The sequence below is a fragment of the Felis catus genome, chromosome D1 (assembly GCF_018350175.1).
Source record: "Felis catus isolate Fca126 chromosome D1, F.catus_Fca126_mat1.0, whole genome shotgun sequence".
Classification (NCBI taxonomy): Eukaryota; Metazoa; Chordata; class Mammalia; order Carnivora; family Felidae; genus Felis; species Felis catus.
Genome location: NC_058377.1, coordinates 102,791,787 through 102,810,535, shown reverse-complemented (window position 1 = coordinate 102,810,535; position 18,749 = coordinate 102,791,787). Strand labels below are relative to the sequence as shown.

The 18,749-nt window shown below is 46.2% G+C and overlaps 1 protein-coding gene across 3 annotated transcripts; it reads right to left on the bottom strand.

Moving 5' to 3' along the window:
- Positions 1-7,822: 7,822 nt before the first annotated feature.
- LOC101096352 (olfactory receptor 6Q1) lies at positions 7,823-18,424 on the bottom strand. 3 transcript variants are annotated; one of them, XM_045039332.1, is made up of 2 exons: positions 17,674-18,424; positions 7,823-9,502 (listed from the first exon to the last, which is right to left on the bottom strand). In XM_045039332.1, exon 2 carries the CDS (start codon positions 9,198-9,200, stop codon positions 8,235-8,237), a length of 966 nt encoding a protein of 321 aa, XP_044895267.1. In that variant the 5' UTR covers positions 9,201-9,502; positions 17,674-18,424; the 3' UTR covers positions 7,823-8,234. The 3 variants fall into 3 exon arrangements, with proteins under 3 accessions (XP_044895267.1, XP_044895266.1, XP_003993446.1); XM_045039331.1 differs by lacking the exon at positions 17,674-18,424 and adding an exon at positions 14,978-16,145; XM_003993397.5 differs by lacking the exon at positions 17,674-18,424 and adding an exon at positions 15,413-16,145.
- Between the last annotated feature and the right edge of the window lie 325 nt (positions 18,425-18,749).

Genomic DNA, 18,749 nt, shown 5'->3' with positions numbered 1-18,749 from the left:
GAGTGATTTAGACATAGGTGCCTCCATTAAAAAAGAGGAAGAGATAGAAAGAGTCTGTGTACACAGTAAGCACCCCATTGAAATTCCTTAAATTAAATGGGCTACTGAATGAATAAGTGCATGAATAAGTTAGCCATCACTAGTAATTATGACATGAGCACAATGGCGGTTCGATTCAAAGGGATGAAGCCCAGAGAGGAGTTAGAGCTTCCATAGGTTATTGTGTCAATGTTATTTCACTATAGTTTGATGCATGATGAACAGCTGCTATCAGGATTTCTACCATCTGTGTCTTCGGCCTTCAATCTGAGGACATCAGCAGCCTGGAAGGTCCACCGTAACAAGACTGAAATACACAGGACCTACCGGAAAAACCATCAGTAGCCATATAATTGTTTGACCACGGGAAAGTTTCCAGAAGCTTCCCCATTATGTTCTCTGACCCAGTTTCTCTTTCTCCCTTCAGATGGTGCTGCATGTGAGAGGCGCCCTGAGGACGAGTGGCCTGATATGGAGAAGAGCTGGTGTATCCCCAAAATGCTTGACTTCGTCTCTTACCATGAGCCCCTCGGTGCAGTGTTGGCTGTCTGCACAGCCCTGCTCTTCCTCCTTGCCCTGGTCATCTTAGGCATCTTCATCCGGCACCACCACACCCCCATCATCCAAGCCAGTAACCACCAGCTCAGCTATCTTTTGTTGTCCTCCTTGGTCCGCTGTTTCCTCTGCCCCTTCCTGTTCATTGGGCACCGAGGGCCCTTCACGTGTGCTGTGGACCAGGCAGCTTTTGGGGTCACCTTCACAACCTGTGTGTCCACTGTACTGGCCAAGCCCGCCGCGGTCCTGGCAACCTTCCAACCACCTGACCAGATACCCAGATTGGGAGGGTGGCGTGGCCACTTCTCCCTAGCAACATCCCCATTGCCTGTTCCCTGGTCCAGACAAACTTGTGTGCACTCTGGGTGATCCGATGGCCCCCATGGCCTGTGAGCTCTACGGAGCCTGGGACCACGATGATGGTAAAGTGTGATGAGGGCTCCTTGGAACTGTTCTATGCCATGCTGGGTTACTTGGGTTTGCTAGGATTGCTCAGCTTGCTGGTGACCTTCCGCACCTGCTGGCTACCTGACCCCTTCAACGAAGCAAAGCATTTCACTCTCAGCATGTGCGTGTGCTCCTGTGTCTGGCCGTCCTTCATCCCTGCCCACATGAGCACCCAAGGCAAAGACACGGTGGCCGTGGAGGTCTTTGCCATCTTAGCATCAGCAGCAGGTCTCATGTCATGCCTCTTCTTTCCCAAATGCTACATCATCCTTCTCCATCCTGAGAAGAACCCAAAAGAGAAAATGCTTGGCAGGTGTCATCTCAGATGGGAAGGTCAAAAGCGGGGAGTGCTGTGTTCCCAGGGATGCCCTCTTTGGACTGGCCACCAGGAAAACACTCCCTGTCACCCTGGTCCAGACCCCTCCTTGTCGCTTAGTGGCTTCTATATTGTATTTCATTCTGTCAGAGGAACATGAGACGTGTTTGCAGTAATGTTGTCCTGGATGGAAGCATCTAGTGTAATTCATCCTGTGGCCACTCAGCAACCAACCGATGTGTGGTATGGAGAGGAGACATAGCTGTTTGGTGAATGAATAAGTCAATGCATGCAAAGCTAGCATTGGTAGAGATCTTGCAGAGGAGAGTGGCTCAACAGAGTCAAAGAACCCTGGCTCAAATCCTCCTAGCTTCTCCATGTTGTAGCTGTGTGAACCTTGGGATGTGGCTTAACCTCTCCGAGATTCCGATTCCACTGATGTAAAATGAGACTAAGCCTCCCTCTCTGGGCTGATATGATGAAGTGAGAAAATGTATAGGAATGCCCAGCACATATTTAACACTCAAAGGTAGGTATTTAAAGTCATCCATCCACCCTGTCCTTTCACAAGAAGAGACCCAGGTACCCAGGGCATCATTGTGCAGATGTTAGATGAGGAAGTTTAAAGTCCTGGTTCTCCATTTACTCAGCTGTGTGACTTTGGTCAAGTTACATTACTTCTCCGTACCTCAGTTTCCTCATGTGCAAAGGAAGATAACAGCACCAATTCTGTAGGGTTATCAGCGAGGAGTAAATGAATTACTATTTATAAAGCATTTAGAACAGTACCTGGCACATAGTAAGAACTAAACAAGTATCTGTTAGATAGCTCGATAAAATTATACGTAGTGGCACGCCTGGATGTCTTGACTCTTTGCTAAATAACTAACGCTTTTATGAGACCCTTGCTCCAAGCTAGGTCCTGAGGGGGGACCTCCAGGAAGGCTAAAATATAGCCCTTGCAAAGCTTATGGTGTAACATTTCCGACCTAACCTGATCAGAGTAAACTAAATATATCTATTGTGAAACTGTTCTACAAGAATTAAACAACTTGCACCTCCTCTGGTCAGCTCGCTTATCTTTGGGTAGGTGGACACAGGTGACTGTCACAGACCCAGCTGAGCAACCACCAGAGCAAAGTCTGCTCTAAATAAAGCTCTTCCACTTGCAAGAGAGTCTGAAGACGTTAACAAAGCTGACAAAGTATTGGGCATCAGTTAACTAACTTTTAGTGCTCCTGGAATGCTCTATGGGAAGGGACAGAGCTGAATGGTGCTGCACATACTGTCTCAAGGTCTGGATGCATCCACGTTTTCTTGGCGATGAGATCCATGTTAAGTTCCTGCAAAAAGGGGTTTTAAATGATCCTGTCCTGGGGTGGCTGGCTGACTTAGTCGGTAAAGCATCTGACTCTTGATCCCAGGGTTGTGAGTTCAAGCCCCACTTTAGGTGTGGAGCCTACTCAAATATAATAATAATTTAAAAAATTAAAATAAATAAAATAAAATGCTTCTATCTTGCCATGGCTGGCCGAGAATAATATTTAGGCCAGTGACAGCGAAGCCACCAATGAAAACAAGGATATAGATAGAGAAGACTCAATTTAGACAAACAGAAAGCCGTAGCATTCCACAGCTTTTGACAAACGTAGCTTCGAGAGCAATTGCTAAGGGGACACCTGGGTAGCTCAGTCCGTTAAGCGTCCAACTTTTGGCTTTGGCTTAGGTCATGGTCACATGGTTCATGAGTATGAGCCCCATGATGGACTCTGTGGTGTCAGCCCAGAACTTGCTTGGGAATCACTCACTCCCTCTCTCTCTGCCCCTCCCCTGCTTTCTCTCTCTCTCAAAATAAATAAACTTTAAGAAAAAAAAGCAATCAGTTGCTAAGGACTTCACATGTGAAAATTGAAAAGTGAGAGACCAACCAAAGACTAAGACCCCTGAAAAAGGTGTTGGAATCCCAGCGTAGGTGCAAAGGATAAAAAGAATATGGAATCATAGAAGGGGGTCCAGAAGGGCCTTAGGTACATAGACCCACATCAAAGCCTATGACAATGGTTACATAATGGTACACAGCAAACTGTAGAGTTCTGATTTCAGTATGTAGATCCAGTCATTCACACCAAGTCCTAAGTCAAAGGACCTTCTCCTGGTGGCTCCCAAATAGTCCCTAACAATTCAGTCAATATCCTGGTACCCAGAATGGACAAAACAAGAGGATCAGTGCTCCTTACAGAATTCTGTGTTAGTCTTATTGCTAATTATTCATTGTGACATTCTCTGGATTCTGGTGAAGTAATGTCAATATACTGTTAGCACTTCACTTGCCTATGTTTCACTCAACGAACAAATATACCCCCAAAGAAGAAATTATATTCTCAGAAATTCCCCATTTACAAGGGTACGTATGTTTCCTGTCATGGTTTCATAATTTATCTTCACTGTGGAATTATCTACCATTGGTAATGGCCTTAAAAACTTCACCTGTCGGAAGCCTGGATGGCTCAGTCAGCTAAGCGACCAACTATTGATCTCAGTTCAAGTCATAAGCTCACGGTTCATGAGATTGAGCCCCACGTTGGGCTCTGCAAATGGAGTCCAGCTTCGGGCTCTACACTGGGCTTTCCATTGGGCTCTGTACTGACAGCAAGGAGCCTGCTTGGGATCCTCTCTCTCCCTCTCTTCTCTGCCCCTCCTCCACCCACATGCCCATGAACTCACTCTCTGTCTCTCTCAAAATAAATAAACGTGAAAAAAATTAATAAATTAATCAAAAAATTAAAAAATGGAGGCACCTGGGTGACTCAGTTGCTTAAGCATCCAACTCTTGATTTCAACTCAGGTCATGATCTCACGGTTTCATGGGTTCCAGCCCCACATCAGGCACTGCACTGACAATTTGGAGCCTGCTTGGGATTCTCTGTCTCCCTCTCTGCCCCTCCCCCACTCGTGTTGTCTCTGTCTCTCTCAAAATAAATAAATAAACAAAAATAAAAAATAAAAACTCTAGCTGTCACAAACTTCCAGTTTAAAATAAGTCAGTGAATGTTAAGTAGAGACAGCATAAGGAATGTAGTTATTTTTTTTTCTGATCATAGTTACTTTATTGTGGGGGATTTTCTTTTTTTTTTTTTTTTTTTCATTTTTTCAAATTCACATCCAAATTAGTTAGCGTGTAGTGCAACAATGATTTCAGGAGTAGATTCCTTAGTGCCCCTTACCCTTTTAGCCCATCCCCCCTCCCACAACGCCTCCAGCAACCCTCAGTTTGTTCTCCATATTTATGAGTCTCTTCTGTTTTGTCCCCCTCCCTGTTTTTACATTCTTTTTGTTTCCCTTCCCTTTTATTCATCTGTTTTGTCTCTTAAAGTCTTCATATGAGTGAAGTCATATGATTTTTGTCTTTCTCTGACTGAGTAATTTCACTTAGCATAATACCCTCCAGTTCCATCCACATAGTTGCAAATGGCAAGATTTCATTCTTTTTGATTGCTGAGTAATACTCCATTTTATATACATGTATACCACATCTTCTTTATCCATGCATCCACCAGTGGACATTTGGGCTCTTTCCATACTTTGGCTATTGTTGATAGTGCTGCTATAAACATGGGGGTGCATGTGCCCCTTCGAAACAGCACACCTGTATCCCTTGGATAAATGCCTAGTAGTGCAATTGCTGGGTCATAGGGTAGTTCTATTGTTAGTTTTTTGAGGAACCTGCATACTGTTTTCCAGAGCGGCTGCACCAGCTTGCGAAGAATATAGTTATTAACATTGTACTAACTTTGCCTAGTGACTGACTGACTGACAGTAACTAGACTTATCAAGGTGGTCATTTCATAATGTACAAAAATACTGAATCACCATTTTGGACACCTAAAACTAATATAATATTGTGTCCATTATAATGTGAAAACAAAGTCAGAAGCCAATTAATTAATTAATTAAGAATAAAAACTTCAGCTGTCAATACCTACACATATCATGTACTTCATGAGCACTCCAGATTCTGGCAGGTAGGTCTTTTTTTTCAAGGGAGTGATTGCTTTACAATGTAAATAATCATACTCACAAAGGCCTTTTTTTCAGTTTTTTCTTTTATTGAAGTATAGTGAATGCATAATACCATATTATCAGTTTATTTTCTTGTATCAGGTTTTATTAAACCAGGATGCACTTTTACATATGTAGGATCCTTTCTAAAAGTATGCCTCTGAGTTCTTACCATTTTAAGTAATTTATCTCAAAAATATAGATTCTTTCTTCCACAAGCTCAGAATTGTAAGCCTTTACGACACTTCCCACAGAGTTGTTCTTAGAGTCAAAATCCAGAAAGCATTCCCTGGGTTTGAATTTGAGTTCTTTCTGGAACCATAAATGAGAATGTCATGACCTAGTATGATGGTTAATTCTATGTGTCAACTTCACTGGGATAAGGGATGTTCAGTCTTTAAAATGTTATTTTGGGTGTGTCTGTGAGGGTTTTTTTCTCAAGAGATTAGCACTTAAATAAACAGACTGAATAAAGAAGATTGTTCTCACTGGGTATCATATGTAAGTGATGAATCACTGGGTTCTACTCCAGAAACCAATACGACACTGTATGTTCACTAACTTGAATTTAAATAAATAATTTTAAAAAAAGAAGAAGAAGATTGCTCTCACCAATACAGGTGGGCATCATCCAGTCCATTCAGGGCCTGAATGAACAGAAAGGGGGAAGAAGGGAGAACTTGCTCTCTTGGCTTGCACTGGGACATCAATCTTCTCCTGCCCTTGGACATTAGTGCCCCTGATTCTTGGACCTTTGGTGTCAGACCAGGACCTACACCATAGGCTCCTCCAGGTTTCAAACCTTCGGGCTCAGACTGAATTACACCACTGATTTTCTAGCTTCTCCCGCTATCAAATGACAGATCATGGGACCTCCCAGCCTCCATATTGTGTGAGCCAATACCTATAATAAATCTCTTCTTATATCCATCTTTCAATCAATCTAAATAGATGTGTAGTTATATCGTTATAGTAGGTAGGTAGGTAGATGATAGAGAGAGAGAGATAGATAGATAGATGATAGATAGATGATAGATCTTATTGGTTGTTTCTCTGGAGAACTCTTATATACCCAGTATGTTTTGTTTGTTTCCATCAGCCAGAAACCTAAAAGTCAAATACATTTTGTGTTCAAATCTACTCAGGTCAGGTATCTGAAAGTTCTATCCTATTTCTTTCATATGAATTCTTATTTTTGATCCTGAAAGTTTCTCATCTTTGCACTGATTTTGCATCCTGCCATCATCCAAAAGAACATAAAGCTCATTACTGATATAACATTCATTAAATGAAATGTTCTTCAAAACTTATGACTTGTGCCCTTTCTGCCAACCATAAAAAGTGCAGCTGCTAAGATACTGGGTTGAGTGGGGGATGTAGAGACTGTGTTGCTACGGGCACCATCATGTAGCCTGCTTGCTCTTGGCCAGTTGAGAAACACCATCACAAAAAAATCTGTCCTTCCCCCGATCCAGTCAAGCTCAGCATTTTCTCCTTCCATATACTATAGTTTCTGGAATCCACATTCAAATGATGATTATAAATGTCTTGAAGATACAACTATCTACATGTAGGGAACTACTTGAATTATAATGGTCTTTTAAGCCTCACTTCAAGCGAGCTGACGCCTTCTTATATTTCAAAGAAGCGGGTTGGTATAGAAGTCAGATGGGCCTATATTTCAAATAAGACAATGTAGCTACAAAGAAATTAAGTACATGGATCACATGGAAAATCAGCTATGATTCTGGGGACTTTGTGGGTGGAAACAGCTAGTCGTCTGCCAAAATTTGGTCTCCTTTTTCTCCACAATAATCAAATTGGGGCTGGGTACCTGGTTACCTAACTACAGACTCTTTTCAGTACCCTGGCAAAGAGCTGGGAGCTATGGCTAATTTTTCACCAACAGAGGTGAGTAGAAATGATGGTTTCTACACCTAGTGGAGAAACCTTAAGACATGAAGTTTGTTTCCTCCTTGATCTATCCTCACCCTTCTTGCTCCCTGGAACCTCATGCTGACCATGTAGATAACAAGAAGGCCCTAGACTGAGGGTTGGCATATGGTCTCTATCTCAGCTACTCAACTCTGTCATCGTAGCACAAATGGAGCCATAGATAACACATATGGTGTGATCGTATCCTAGTAAAACTCGATTTATGGACACTGAACTTTTAATTTTATTAAGTGATTATGGGTCAGGGCACCTGGGTAGCTGAGTCAGTTGAGAATTTGACTCTTGATGTCAGCTCAGGTCATCATCTCATGGTTGTAAGATGGAGCCATGCATCAGGCTCCGTGCTGAGCATGGGATTGTCTCTCTCTGTCTCTGTCTCTGTCTCTCCCTCTGCTTCTCCCTCACTCTCTCTCTCTCAAATTAAAAATTAAAATAAATAAAGTGACTATGTGTCATGAAATATTATTTTACTTTTGATTTGTTTACAACCATTTAAAAGTCTAAAAACCATTCTTAGCTTACAGCTCATTAAAAACAAATGTCGAGCTGAATTTGGCCCACGGCGCTTAGTTTGCCAACATCCTAAGGGATGTTGACACTATGGAATGAGGGAACTTCCATCTTTGCCTGTTGAGCAGAGCCACCTGCCAACCCTGAAGCACTCACCTTGGACTCTTGCAGGAAAGAACAAATCTCTTTCCTTCTTTAAGCCCTTTTATAGCTAGGTGTCTCTTGTTACCCCAGATTAACAGTTTACTTTAACTAATACATAATCCATAACTCATGACCACCCAGGTCACTGCTCTATCCCCTCATCCTCACCACCCTCCTTCTGAAGAGCCAAGGCAAGAAAATTAGGTCTTCACCTTCCTCCTTGCTGACCTTTCCAAGACCTGAGGGACAAGGCTCGGCCCAGAGCTCCCTTCACCTCCCTGTTCCGAAGACTATAGATGAGGGGGTTGAGCATTGGCGTGACAATGGAGTAGAAGACAGACACCACCTTGTTGAAGTTGACGGAGGAGGCCACTTTGGTGCGGACATACATGAAAAAAAGAGTGCCATAGAAGAGGCTCACCACTGTCAGGTGAGCTGCACAAGTGGAGAAGGCCTTCCTGCGCTCAGCAGCTGAATGGATGTGCAGCAACGTCCAGACGATATTGCCATAGGACACAGAAATAACCGTAGAGGAGGCCAGGAGCACCGCCAGAGAAACGAGGAAGTCTGTGGTCTCCTTCAGGGTGACATCTGAGCAGGACAAGGCTAGCAGCGGTGAGGCATCACAGAAGAAGTGGTCGATGACGTTGGGGCCACAAAACGTCAGCTGGGACATGAGGTAGATAGGCAAAACAGGTGTGAGGAGGCCTGCCAGCCAACAAGCAGCGGCCAGACGGATGCAGGCGCCCCACGACACCAAGGCCGCATATCGGAGAGGCATACAAATGGCCACATAGCGGTCATAGGCCATGGCAGCCAGTAGGAAACACTCTGTTGCCCCCAGGAAGGTAAAGATGAAGAGCTGGGACAGGCAGCCAGCATAGGAGATGTTCTTGCCCCCACCTACCCCAATAAAACCAGCCAGCATCTTGGGCACTGTCACCGAAGTGTACCAGATTTCAAGGCAGGACAAGTGCGTCAGGAAGAAATACATGGGTCTACGTAGCCGGTGGTCTAAAGCCACCACCACGATGATGGCCAAGTTCTCCACCAGGGTGAATAGGTACATGGTGAGGAAGAGTGTAAAGAAGAGGGGGCGTGCTTCATGCACCCCAGCAAAGCCCACTATGACAAACTCTGTTACGTGGGTCCAGTTTGGGGCATATGGCTGCATAGGTGGAAGTGAGAGTCAGGACGCTCATAACCTCACGGACAACGACAGCTCAAGGAGAACCAGTGAGGATGGCACACTGAGACATCTTTCATTTCAGAAGAGGAAAGCAAAGTCAAGGCACTGGCGCTGCCCCCGAAGAATGTATAGCCTGTGAGGAGCTCCAGAAAACAGACAATTTCAATACAAAATTTAAAGTGCTGGATAAGGATGCAGACGTTATGGGAGGAAATAGCAGGGAAGCTCCCCCAAGTCTGGAGGAATCAGTGAATGCTTCCTAGAGGAAGTGTTGTCTCAGCTGGAACCTGGAAGAGAAGGATAAGTGAGTGAGAAAAAAGTTAGAGAAGTAAAGAGAGCACAGCAAGTATTAAACCCCAGATACCGGAGACAAATCTGTGCATTTGGGAAACCTCAAGTAGGTACAGGTTACCATAGAAGTGAAGAGCTTAGTTTTGGGGGCACCTGGCTAGCTCAGTCGGTTACACATCCGACTTTGGCTCAGATCATGATCTCATAGGTCTTGAGTTTGAGCCCCACATCGGGCTTTCTGCTGTCAACACAGAGCCTGCTTCATATCCTCTGTCTCCTTCTCTCTTTCTGCCCTTGACCCGCACTCACTGTCTCTCTCTCAAAAATAAATAAACATTAAAAAGTGGGGGGAGGGGGGCATCTAGGTGGCTCAGTCGGTTAAGCATTCAACTTTGGCTCAGATCAGGATCTCACAGTTCATGGGTTTGAGCGCTGCATCGGGCTATGTGCAGAGCCTGGAGCCTGTTTCAGATTCTGTGTCTCCCTCTCTCTCTGCCCCTCCCCACCCCTCTCTCAAAAATAAACAAAACATTCAAAAATTTTTAATAAATAAGCATTGAAAAAAGAAAGAGCTTGGCTTCCTGATCAAGCATACCTGGCTTTAAATACAAAAGAATTTAGGGAATCTTTTAAAAAAATAATCATAGAGGGTCCTGGGTGGCTCAGTCGGTTGAATATCCAACTCTTGGTTTTAGCTCAGGCCATGATCTCATGATTCATGGGATCGAGCCCCACATCAGGCTCTGTGCTGGTATCCAGGAGCCTGCTTGGGATTTTCTCTCTCCCTCTCTTTCAATATAAATACATTTAAAATAATAATACTAATAATTACAAAAATTTAAAAGTTCAATACAAAAGAATTGAACAGACTAGTGGAATTTTAAAATAGATAGTCCTTCTAAAGCATTTCGCACCACGTTTGGGTCAATACATAACAGAGCAAAATTTAAATGTAGACTTCTGGAGTAGAGTATGGGAGGAAGACAGCACTCGTTGAGCCCGGGGAGCAGGCAAGGGCATCACAGAGAGTGAGAAGCTGAGTTAAGAGAAAAGACAGAGCTGAGCTTCAGTCTGGGGGCAACAGACAGTGTTGAGGAACTTAAGGAGAGGAGCAAGGTAAGCTTCCTGCCCTTCATAAGGACCAAGTGTGCTGTGCCGAGGCAGGTTTGGAGAGGAACACGGCAGAAAGGCCAGGTGGGGAGGTTTTGCAGGTGTAGCATGGGGTGATGATGGCCGCAGGCTCGAGGCATGGGGAGCGAACAGAGCTAATAAGAGAATCAATAGGACTGGGTTTGAATCCAAGTTCCACCATCAACGTGAGATATGTGAGCCTGGGAAAAATCACTCGAAATTCCCTTTTTAAAAGCCGATAGTAAAAAACACAGGTGTGGGGAATGCAAACTGGTGCAGTCACTCTGGAAAACAGTATGCAGATTCCTCAAAAAATTAAAAACAGGACTAGCCTATGATCCAATAATTCCACTACTGGGTATTCAGCCAAAGAATATGAAAACACTACTTCGAAGGGATACACGCACCTCTGTGTTTACCACAGCATCATCTACTCTACAATCGCCCAACTATGGAAGCAGCTCAAGTGTCCGATAGACGAATGGTTAAAGAAGATGTGGTCTTGATATAGACAAGGGAATATTATTCAACCATAAAAAAAGAATGAAATCTTGCCATGTGCAACAACATGGATGGATCTAGAGGGCATAATGCCAAGCGAAATAAGTCAGTCAGAGAGAGACAAATCCCATATGATCTCATACATATGTGGAATTTAAGAAACAAGACAAATGAGCAAAGGGGGGAAAGAGAGACAAACAGACTCTTCACTATACAGAACAAACTGAGAGCTACAGGGGTGGGGAAGGGTGGGGGATGGGTTAAATAGGTGATGGGGATTCAGGAGTGCACTTGTTATGATGAGCACCAGGTATTGCATGGAAGTGTTGAATCACTTGAAATCACTTGAAACGAATATAACGCCTCATGCTAACTACACCAAAATTAAAATTTCTAAAATAATAATACTATTTTTAATAAAAAAGAGGTGGATAAGAATAAGACTACTAAGATGAATCACTACCTTGTTTTAGATTCAGTGAAAGAATACAATGTCTCCATCATACGGCCCTTTTAAATCACGGCCCCAAATTCGTTGACGCTCTTCTCATTAACAAGTGGGATCTATGGCCACTTCCCTTAAACCTGGTCTTGCTGATTGCTTGACGACAGAACAAGACAGAAAGGATGCTATGCCAATTTCCAGGCTCAGGTCTTAAGAAATCGATTCCTCTCCCTGCTTCTTGGAACCCGGTCACCACAGGGTGAGGAAGCCCAAGCGGCCTGCAGAAAGGCCCACATGGGAAGGGACTAAGTTCTCCCTGCCTCAGCCAAACTCTCACTGCCCCAACGTGCCAGCCGGGTGACTGAGCCGTCCGGGAAATAGGTCTTCAACCCCCAGCTGAGCTGGCCCAGCAGACACCAGCCTTCCCTGCTGGGACCTCCCCACATTGCAGATTTCTGAGCTAAATAGGAAATTATTTCTACTTTACGCCACTAAGTTTGGGAGTGGCTTGATGTGCAGCACTATGTAACTGAAACAATGGTGCCCTGGTTCCAGAAGCTTGGGTGAATTATTCAATAACTTGGACCCTCTGTAGGAAAAGGTGTCATGTTTTGCCCACGCTCACAAATGCCTTGGGGCACCTGAGTAGATCAGTTGGTTGAGCGTCCAACTCTTGATTTCAGCTCAGATCGTGATCCTGGGGTCGTGGGAAATAAAAAAAATAAATGTCTAAACTGGGATCTGAATTTAGGTTGACAAGGTCTAAAACCTTCCTTGTTCCTTCCCCTAAAAAAAGAATTAAGCAGGTTCCTTGTGGCTTCAACAACCCATGATTTCCTGGCAACAGAAGCACACAGAGATGGTCAGAAAAAGGTCAAAGTCTTCAGATTCCTGCATTCCTAAGTCCATTCTTTAACATCCCCACGGCGAGTGGTCTATAAACATGGGCTTCCTGGCCAAATATAACTGCATTGCAGCCCTAGAGACTTCATGCTTCTGCTGGCTCCAGGAAATTTCAGCACACAATCCCTGAATATTTCTCCCCTTTGCAATCTGGTTTATAATGTAACAGTTTGAGGGCAGTGTGCTTACCCTTCCTGGATGCCCTTCCTGGAAGATACTCACTACACATACGTACTGTAGAGCCTGACTTGACTCGTGTTATAAATAGGCTTCATTGCATCCCATATCCTAGCCTCTAATTAATAAAGTAAAATGGGGCAGAGGCGTCTGGGTGGCTCCGTCGGTTAAGTGTCCAACTCTTGATTCGGCTCAGGTCATGATCTCATGGTTCGTGAGTTCAAGCCCTGCATTAGGCTCTGCGCTGAGGGTGCAGAGCCTTCTTGGGATTCTCTCTCTCCCTCTCTCTCTCTCTCTACCCCTCCTTGCTTTTCTCTTTCTCTTCCAAAATACATAAATAAACTTAAAAAAGTTGTTTTTAAATACAGTGAAATGGGGTGCCTGGATGGCTCGGTTGATTAAGTTACAGCTCAGGCTATCATCTCATGGTTGGGCTCATGGGTTTGTGGGTTCGAGCCTCACCTTGGGCTCTGTGCTGGTGGTACAGAGCCTGCCTGGGATTCTCTCTCTCCCTCTCTCTGCCCCTCACCCACTCATGCTGTCTATGTGTCTCTCAAAATAAATAGATCAACTTAAAAAAATTAAAAATATCATCTGAGGGTTGTTGGGGGGGTGGGGTAGAGGGGAAAGTGGGTGATGGGCATTGAGGAGGGCACTTGCTGGGACGAGCACTGGGTGTTGTATGGAAGCTAATTTGACAATAAATTATATTTTAAAAAATAATAAATAAATAAAATCATTATTAAAAAAGGGCCAAAAAATTAAAAATAAAGTAAAACAGGGCCCAGTCTTCATTTCCAAGCCAAAGCCTAGTATCTAAACTACACAATCATTGGGATCAGCTCTTTCTCTACTGCCCAAGACCCAGTTGCATACTTTGAGGCCCAAGACACTAACTCAAGCTGTCAAATGGATCAAATCATTATACTGAGAAAACCGTTCAAAAGATTTAAATGAAAAAGAAAAAGGTTTAAATGAATAAAATACTTGAATGGATGACCCATTACTTCATTTATTAACTTATATTCATTCCCTTTCATCCATTAAAAAGGGAGAAAGAACCCTACCCAATTATCTAATCCTTGGCAAATTTTGAAACCAACAGCATTTGAAATTCGTTCATTTGTAATTTACTGATGTGATTTGCCCAGACTTAGATTCTGGCCACTTCCCCAGTTGAGCACTCTTCCAGAAGCCTCTTGCGTGTCAGGCATTGCACTTAGGCACCAAGCCTATAAAGGTTCAAGAGCCCTGCCATTGAAGAGCCCAGAGTCTTTCAGGGGAGTCCGAGAACTCTCCAAACGGAACAACCACCATAAGATGAGCCCCTTTCCATGAATCTGGGAGAACACAGCGGGGACAGTTAGTCTGGCCCAGAAGCAAGACAGGATAGGTGAAACCAAGAAAGAATTTCCCAACCAGATCACTGTGTGCAGGCTGAGAGACAAGATAATCCTTGACTGACAAAACCAGGTTCAGCAGAGGAGAGTCAGGTGGGCCAGGGAGGAGAAGCGTGCAAGATGAGTCCCTGGGAAGAGGCTGTGGGGCCCCCCCGCAGAGGCAGGAGGGGGAGGGGTCAGACTACTTGGTGTCTTCATAGCCCAGGTCCACCACTCCTAACCGAAATGCCATGGAAAAACCTAGGTGGAGGGCAAGGTCCAACCCAGATGAATGGATTTCTCACGGAATCGTGTGAGTCCCCAGAGATGGGTTAAACGAGGAAAGCTTTCTGGGCAAGTTTCAGGAATTGCTGAGCCTCCTCAGAGCGTTCAGGTCCTGTGTGGGTAGGAGAGGACCCTCCCTCCAAGGAGGAGGAAGAGGATGTTTAGAAGTCCCTTCCGTGGGCCACATTCTGCTGGGCTTAGGTCATTATCTCCTTTCAAACCCACAACAAGGCTGCGATCCCATGACCCAGGCTTCAGAGACGTATGATGTCCTGGGTTTCACGCACTGGAAAAAAACAGTCTCAGAGACAGCAAGTAACTTGCATCGGATCGGAGGACCAGGAGGTGACAGAGCGCAAACGCCCGCAGGCCTGGCACAAGAGCCTGTGTTCCCTGCTCAGGCCATGCTACCTCCCTCTGCCACTGCCTTTCACTGAAGGTCACCCCTGCACCCAGGCCCCTGCCCCCCCTGTGAGGTCAGCTTCTCTGTGCTCAGAGGCCCGCTGGAGAAACGCCCCGCAGGCTCTGGGACCTGCAGGGACCCAGTGAGGCCCCGCGGCCCTATTAACCCAGGGCGTCCTCCCCAGGTGGAGAGAACCAGCCAAGTACAACATCGGGAGCAAGCGGCCGACAGGGAAGGGGACACTCACGGGGGACGATCGTGAATGCGACTGAATGTGGAGAGAGGCCGCCCAGGCACTTGGCCCAATTTGATATCTTCAAAAGAAGGTGCTTCCTTGGCTAAGATTTTCCCTGACGAATAGGGGACAACGGTGTGGGGCTCACGCGGGGAAACTGACACTTCACTCCTGCAGCTGTTTGCTTGTGCAGCTACGTGATGAGCCTGGTCAGAGAGACCGGATTTCTCCCTGTGTCCCTTCTGTCCACTTGACCTCTGGGACACTTGTCCCCTGCGGTGAAGGAACTGCAAAAGGAACTCACTGGCACGCCAACAAAACCGTCAGGAACCAGCCACCACGCCTAGCTGAGCATGAGGCGGACAGGAAAGGCTAGATGCCCAGGGGCACCCCCACCCCCTGGCCTCCCGGTCCTGGCTCTCCTGGCTCCCCTTCGCCCTCGCTCACCGCGTGCCCACTTCTCCGCTCCTCCGGCAACATCTCACACTGTTGCACACGGCCCTGGTTCCCAGCACCGCCTCTGAGATCAGAGGATCGGAGTTTGACTCTGGTGCCAGCGGGGACCAGCTCTAGTTTGGGCAAGTTGCTTTTTCTTGCTGAGTCTCTCTTTTCACATCTTCGCCTGGGAGACACGATACGCACGTTTGCAGGGCTGGTCTAAAGATGGAAGGAAACAGCGTGAAGTGACGCGCAGGGCCTTTGTTCTTACTGCCTTTGTTTCTCTGCCTGTGCGGCTTCCTCCTGCACTTCCTTCAATTCTCTGCATAAGGCCACTTTAGCCCCTTCTGAGCTCCCGTCTGAAAACGCAACCCCATCACTCTCCGACTCGCTTCTTGCCTTGACGTTTTTGTCACAGCTTCGCTGTCACCTGTTAGACATTTATTTGTTTGTCTCTAACACCCCCCCACACGCACAAGCACAGCCCATTGAAGACAGTGCCTTTGTCCGTGACTGTGTTGCCAAAAAGAGTCACCAGGATGCACGTACCTGCATGCAATAAATTGTGATGTCATAAAAGAGGGGACACGCTCCTAGCGTCATGCTGACCCAGAGTGCTGCTTCCTTTCCACCTTCAGCTACTGGTTTCAAGGCAACAGGAAGGCAAGGAAGCCCACCAGTACTTCCAGAAGGAAGCACCATCCAGCGTGGGCGACCTCCTGCCCATCAGTCCCATGCCTGGAGAGGCCTGCAAGGCTGAGGCCTGTGGATCTGGACTAACCCACTCGCACCTGCCTGTGGGGGGGAGGGGGGGGACAAGTGGAACTGATTTCATGTATAATTTCCTTCGCTTAGCTCCTGAACTTAATTTTAAACTTCTGAAAACCTGTACTATATCATCTTTTCTTTTTTTTCTTTTTAATGTTTGTTTATTTTTGAGAGAGAGAGAGAAAGAGAAAGACAGAGGGTGAGCAGGGGAGGAGCAGAGAGAGAGGGAGACACAGAATCCGAAGCAGGCTCCAGGCTCCAAGCTGTCATCACAGAGCCCAACGCAGGACTCCATGAGATCATGACCTGAGCCGAAGTTGGACACTTCACCGACTGAGCCACCCCGGCGTCCCTATCATCTCCTTTCAAACTCTACTCCACTAAGCCCTAGATTTCCTCTGTCCCCAGGTAGCTGTGAAGGAAAAGAAAGGGATGTAACATGCGGGGCTCCCAGGAGCCTGGCTTCAACCAGCTAGTAAGTGGCAGAGTCTGAAGGAAAATACAGCCCCGTCTGACCCCACAGCCCACCCTCTTTCGACTATGCCACCTCCCCTAGGGGGTTAGCATTCCTAACACCAAATCTGATCAATTAACTGAGGGCTTCTCACATTATTCTGGTAGCTTCAGTACTGAGTGGGCATGACCTGTTCCTCAAAGCTACTCACATACGGTCTCCCCATAATGGGAGCAAACGGGAAATGGAGGCACGAGAAAATAAACGGGACGTCTCTGCAGTCAGACGTGCAACAGAGAGCACCGTGCTGGGGCGAGCTGGAGAGCCCAGTGCAGCAGAAGGAAGCAAACTTTCTGAGCTTCTAGCTCCTAATCTTTACATAGGAATAATACCTACACTTCCAGTCTCCTGGGATATTATGTATATCAGCGATATAATGGATGTGCAGGCTCTTTGAAAACTTTCACGGTGTGCTCTAGGAAGATCTTATTATCTTGCTTCCATCGCTCATGGACTATGATTACTGCAGAATTTCAATAACGGGAAAGCCTAGGGGATGGGAGTCTCAGCGGAGCCCAGAGATGGCCCTGAAGCTGCTTGAATAACAAGCAAGCCGATCTTGTTTAGATTGTAGGTTAATTTGAGGTGACTCGAAGGGGCAGACAGAGATGAAGGGGACCCAAAGCCCCCCAAAAGTCTCCGCCCCCCCCCCAATCTGTGTGAGCTGAAGCAAACCAGCGGAATTCTGTGTGTCCCTATTTCCTCACTTGAAAAATGGGTTGATGTTTAAAAGCACAGTGACTCCGTAAAAGAACTTTCGAAAGAAGGAATGAGGTAACAAATTGGGACTGCTCGGAAGAAAGGATTGGGTTATGTGAGGCCAAGAATCCTTACTCTAGGCTGGGGGTCTCTTTGGGAGAGGGCGTCCCTCCACTTGCCACTGTCTGCATGCTTTCCGGGTATGAGCTTGTGGTTTCCAGCTTTCGTGTAAACCAGAAACTAAACCACCTCCCTCCAGGTGCTCGGGGGTCTCCAAAGGGCCACTCACCTGCCCCTGGGTACTTCCCCATCTCTTCTCTGGGTGGATGGAAGACAAAGGCCCAAGATGCTCAGAACCTTGGGGCTGGAGGCCAGTGCAGGTTACTGGATCTCATTGTGGCACGGAGACCCCAAATTCAAGGATCACGGCTTCTCCGAACCTGCGGAGAAGGGCAGAGATCCACCGTGAGCCAAGCAAGAGAAGAAGGAAGCAAGGGTTGTCACTGGCTATAAAATGACTCACATTCCACATATGTGGCTCTTACACCCAAGGGGTCTCCCGTGGGATCGAGTCTCCACGGAGACTTGAAGCGCTCAGACAACAAAGGAAAGGAGATAATAAATCATGGAAAACTCTGGCCCAGGGGATGTGCAGAAGCTCCGTGGGAGTCCCAAGTTTGTAGACAAGCTGGACAAACACGACTGGAGGGTGAGGGGCCAGCCAAGGAGGGCGCCACGCCAGCTAGACTCTTCGCCAAGGTCTCTGGATCTAAACTACTCAGGTTTAGGGTGAAATGAAATCTTGAGACTTCCACATTTATCAAGGATGCCATGAGGGCTTCCTTTACTAGAATGGACCACACATCCCCCACCTCCCCACCTACCTGCCCTTTATCCCGCCCTTAGCTACTTCATAACTACCCTGGGCCAGGCTGTGTGCCGTACCGATGTGAAATACCCAGCCTCAGTCCTTAAGGAGCCCACAGTCCAACAAGGCCTGTGACTAAGGCTCTCTTTCATCCAGAAAATAACTGTGCCAAATTGCCTTCCTTGCAAAGAACTTCCTCCAGAGCATTTCATGATTATCCGCAGGCTGCGTAATCTCTTTCTCCAAAGAGGAAATATGACATCATTTCACTATAAAGCAAAAGGAACATGGGGGGGGGGGGGTGTGATCCTGTTCTGATCACAGGAGGCAGCTGAGCCAAAGCAAATAGCACCCTGTGGAGGACAGGGTGACATATCCTAAAACCCTAAACACACCAGATTCTTTCTCTTCGTGTCATACGACTGTGTCAGCCTAAATGCTTCAAGTGCAGGTATATGTGTCCCCAGATAAATGATAAAGCTCCCTGATGGCAGGGC

Excerpts from the sequence above, each read along its gene's own strand:
- LOC101096352 (XM_045039332.1), bottom strand. The coding sequence starts at position 9,200 with ATGCAGCCATATGCCCCAAACTGGACCCACGTAACAGAGTTTGTCATA.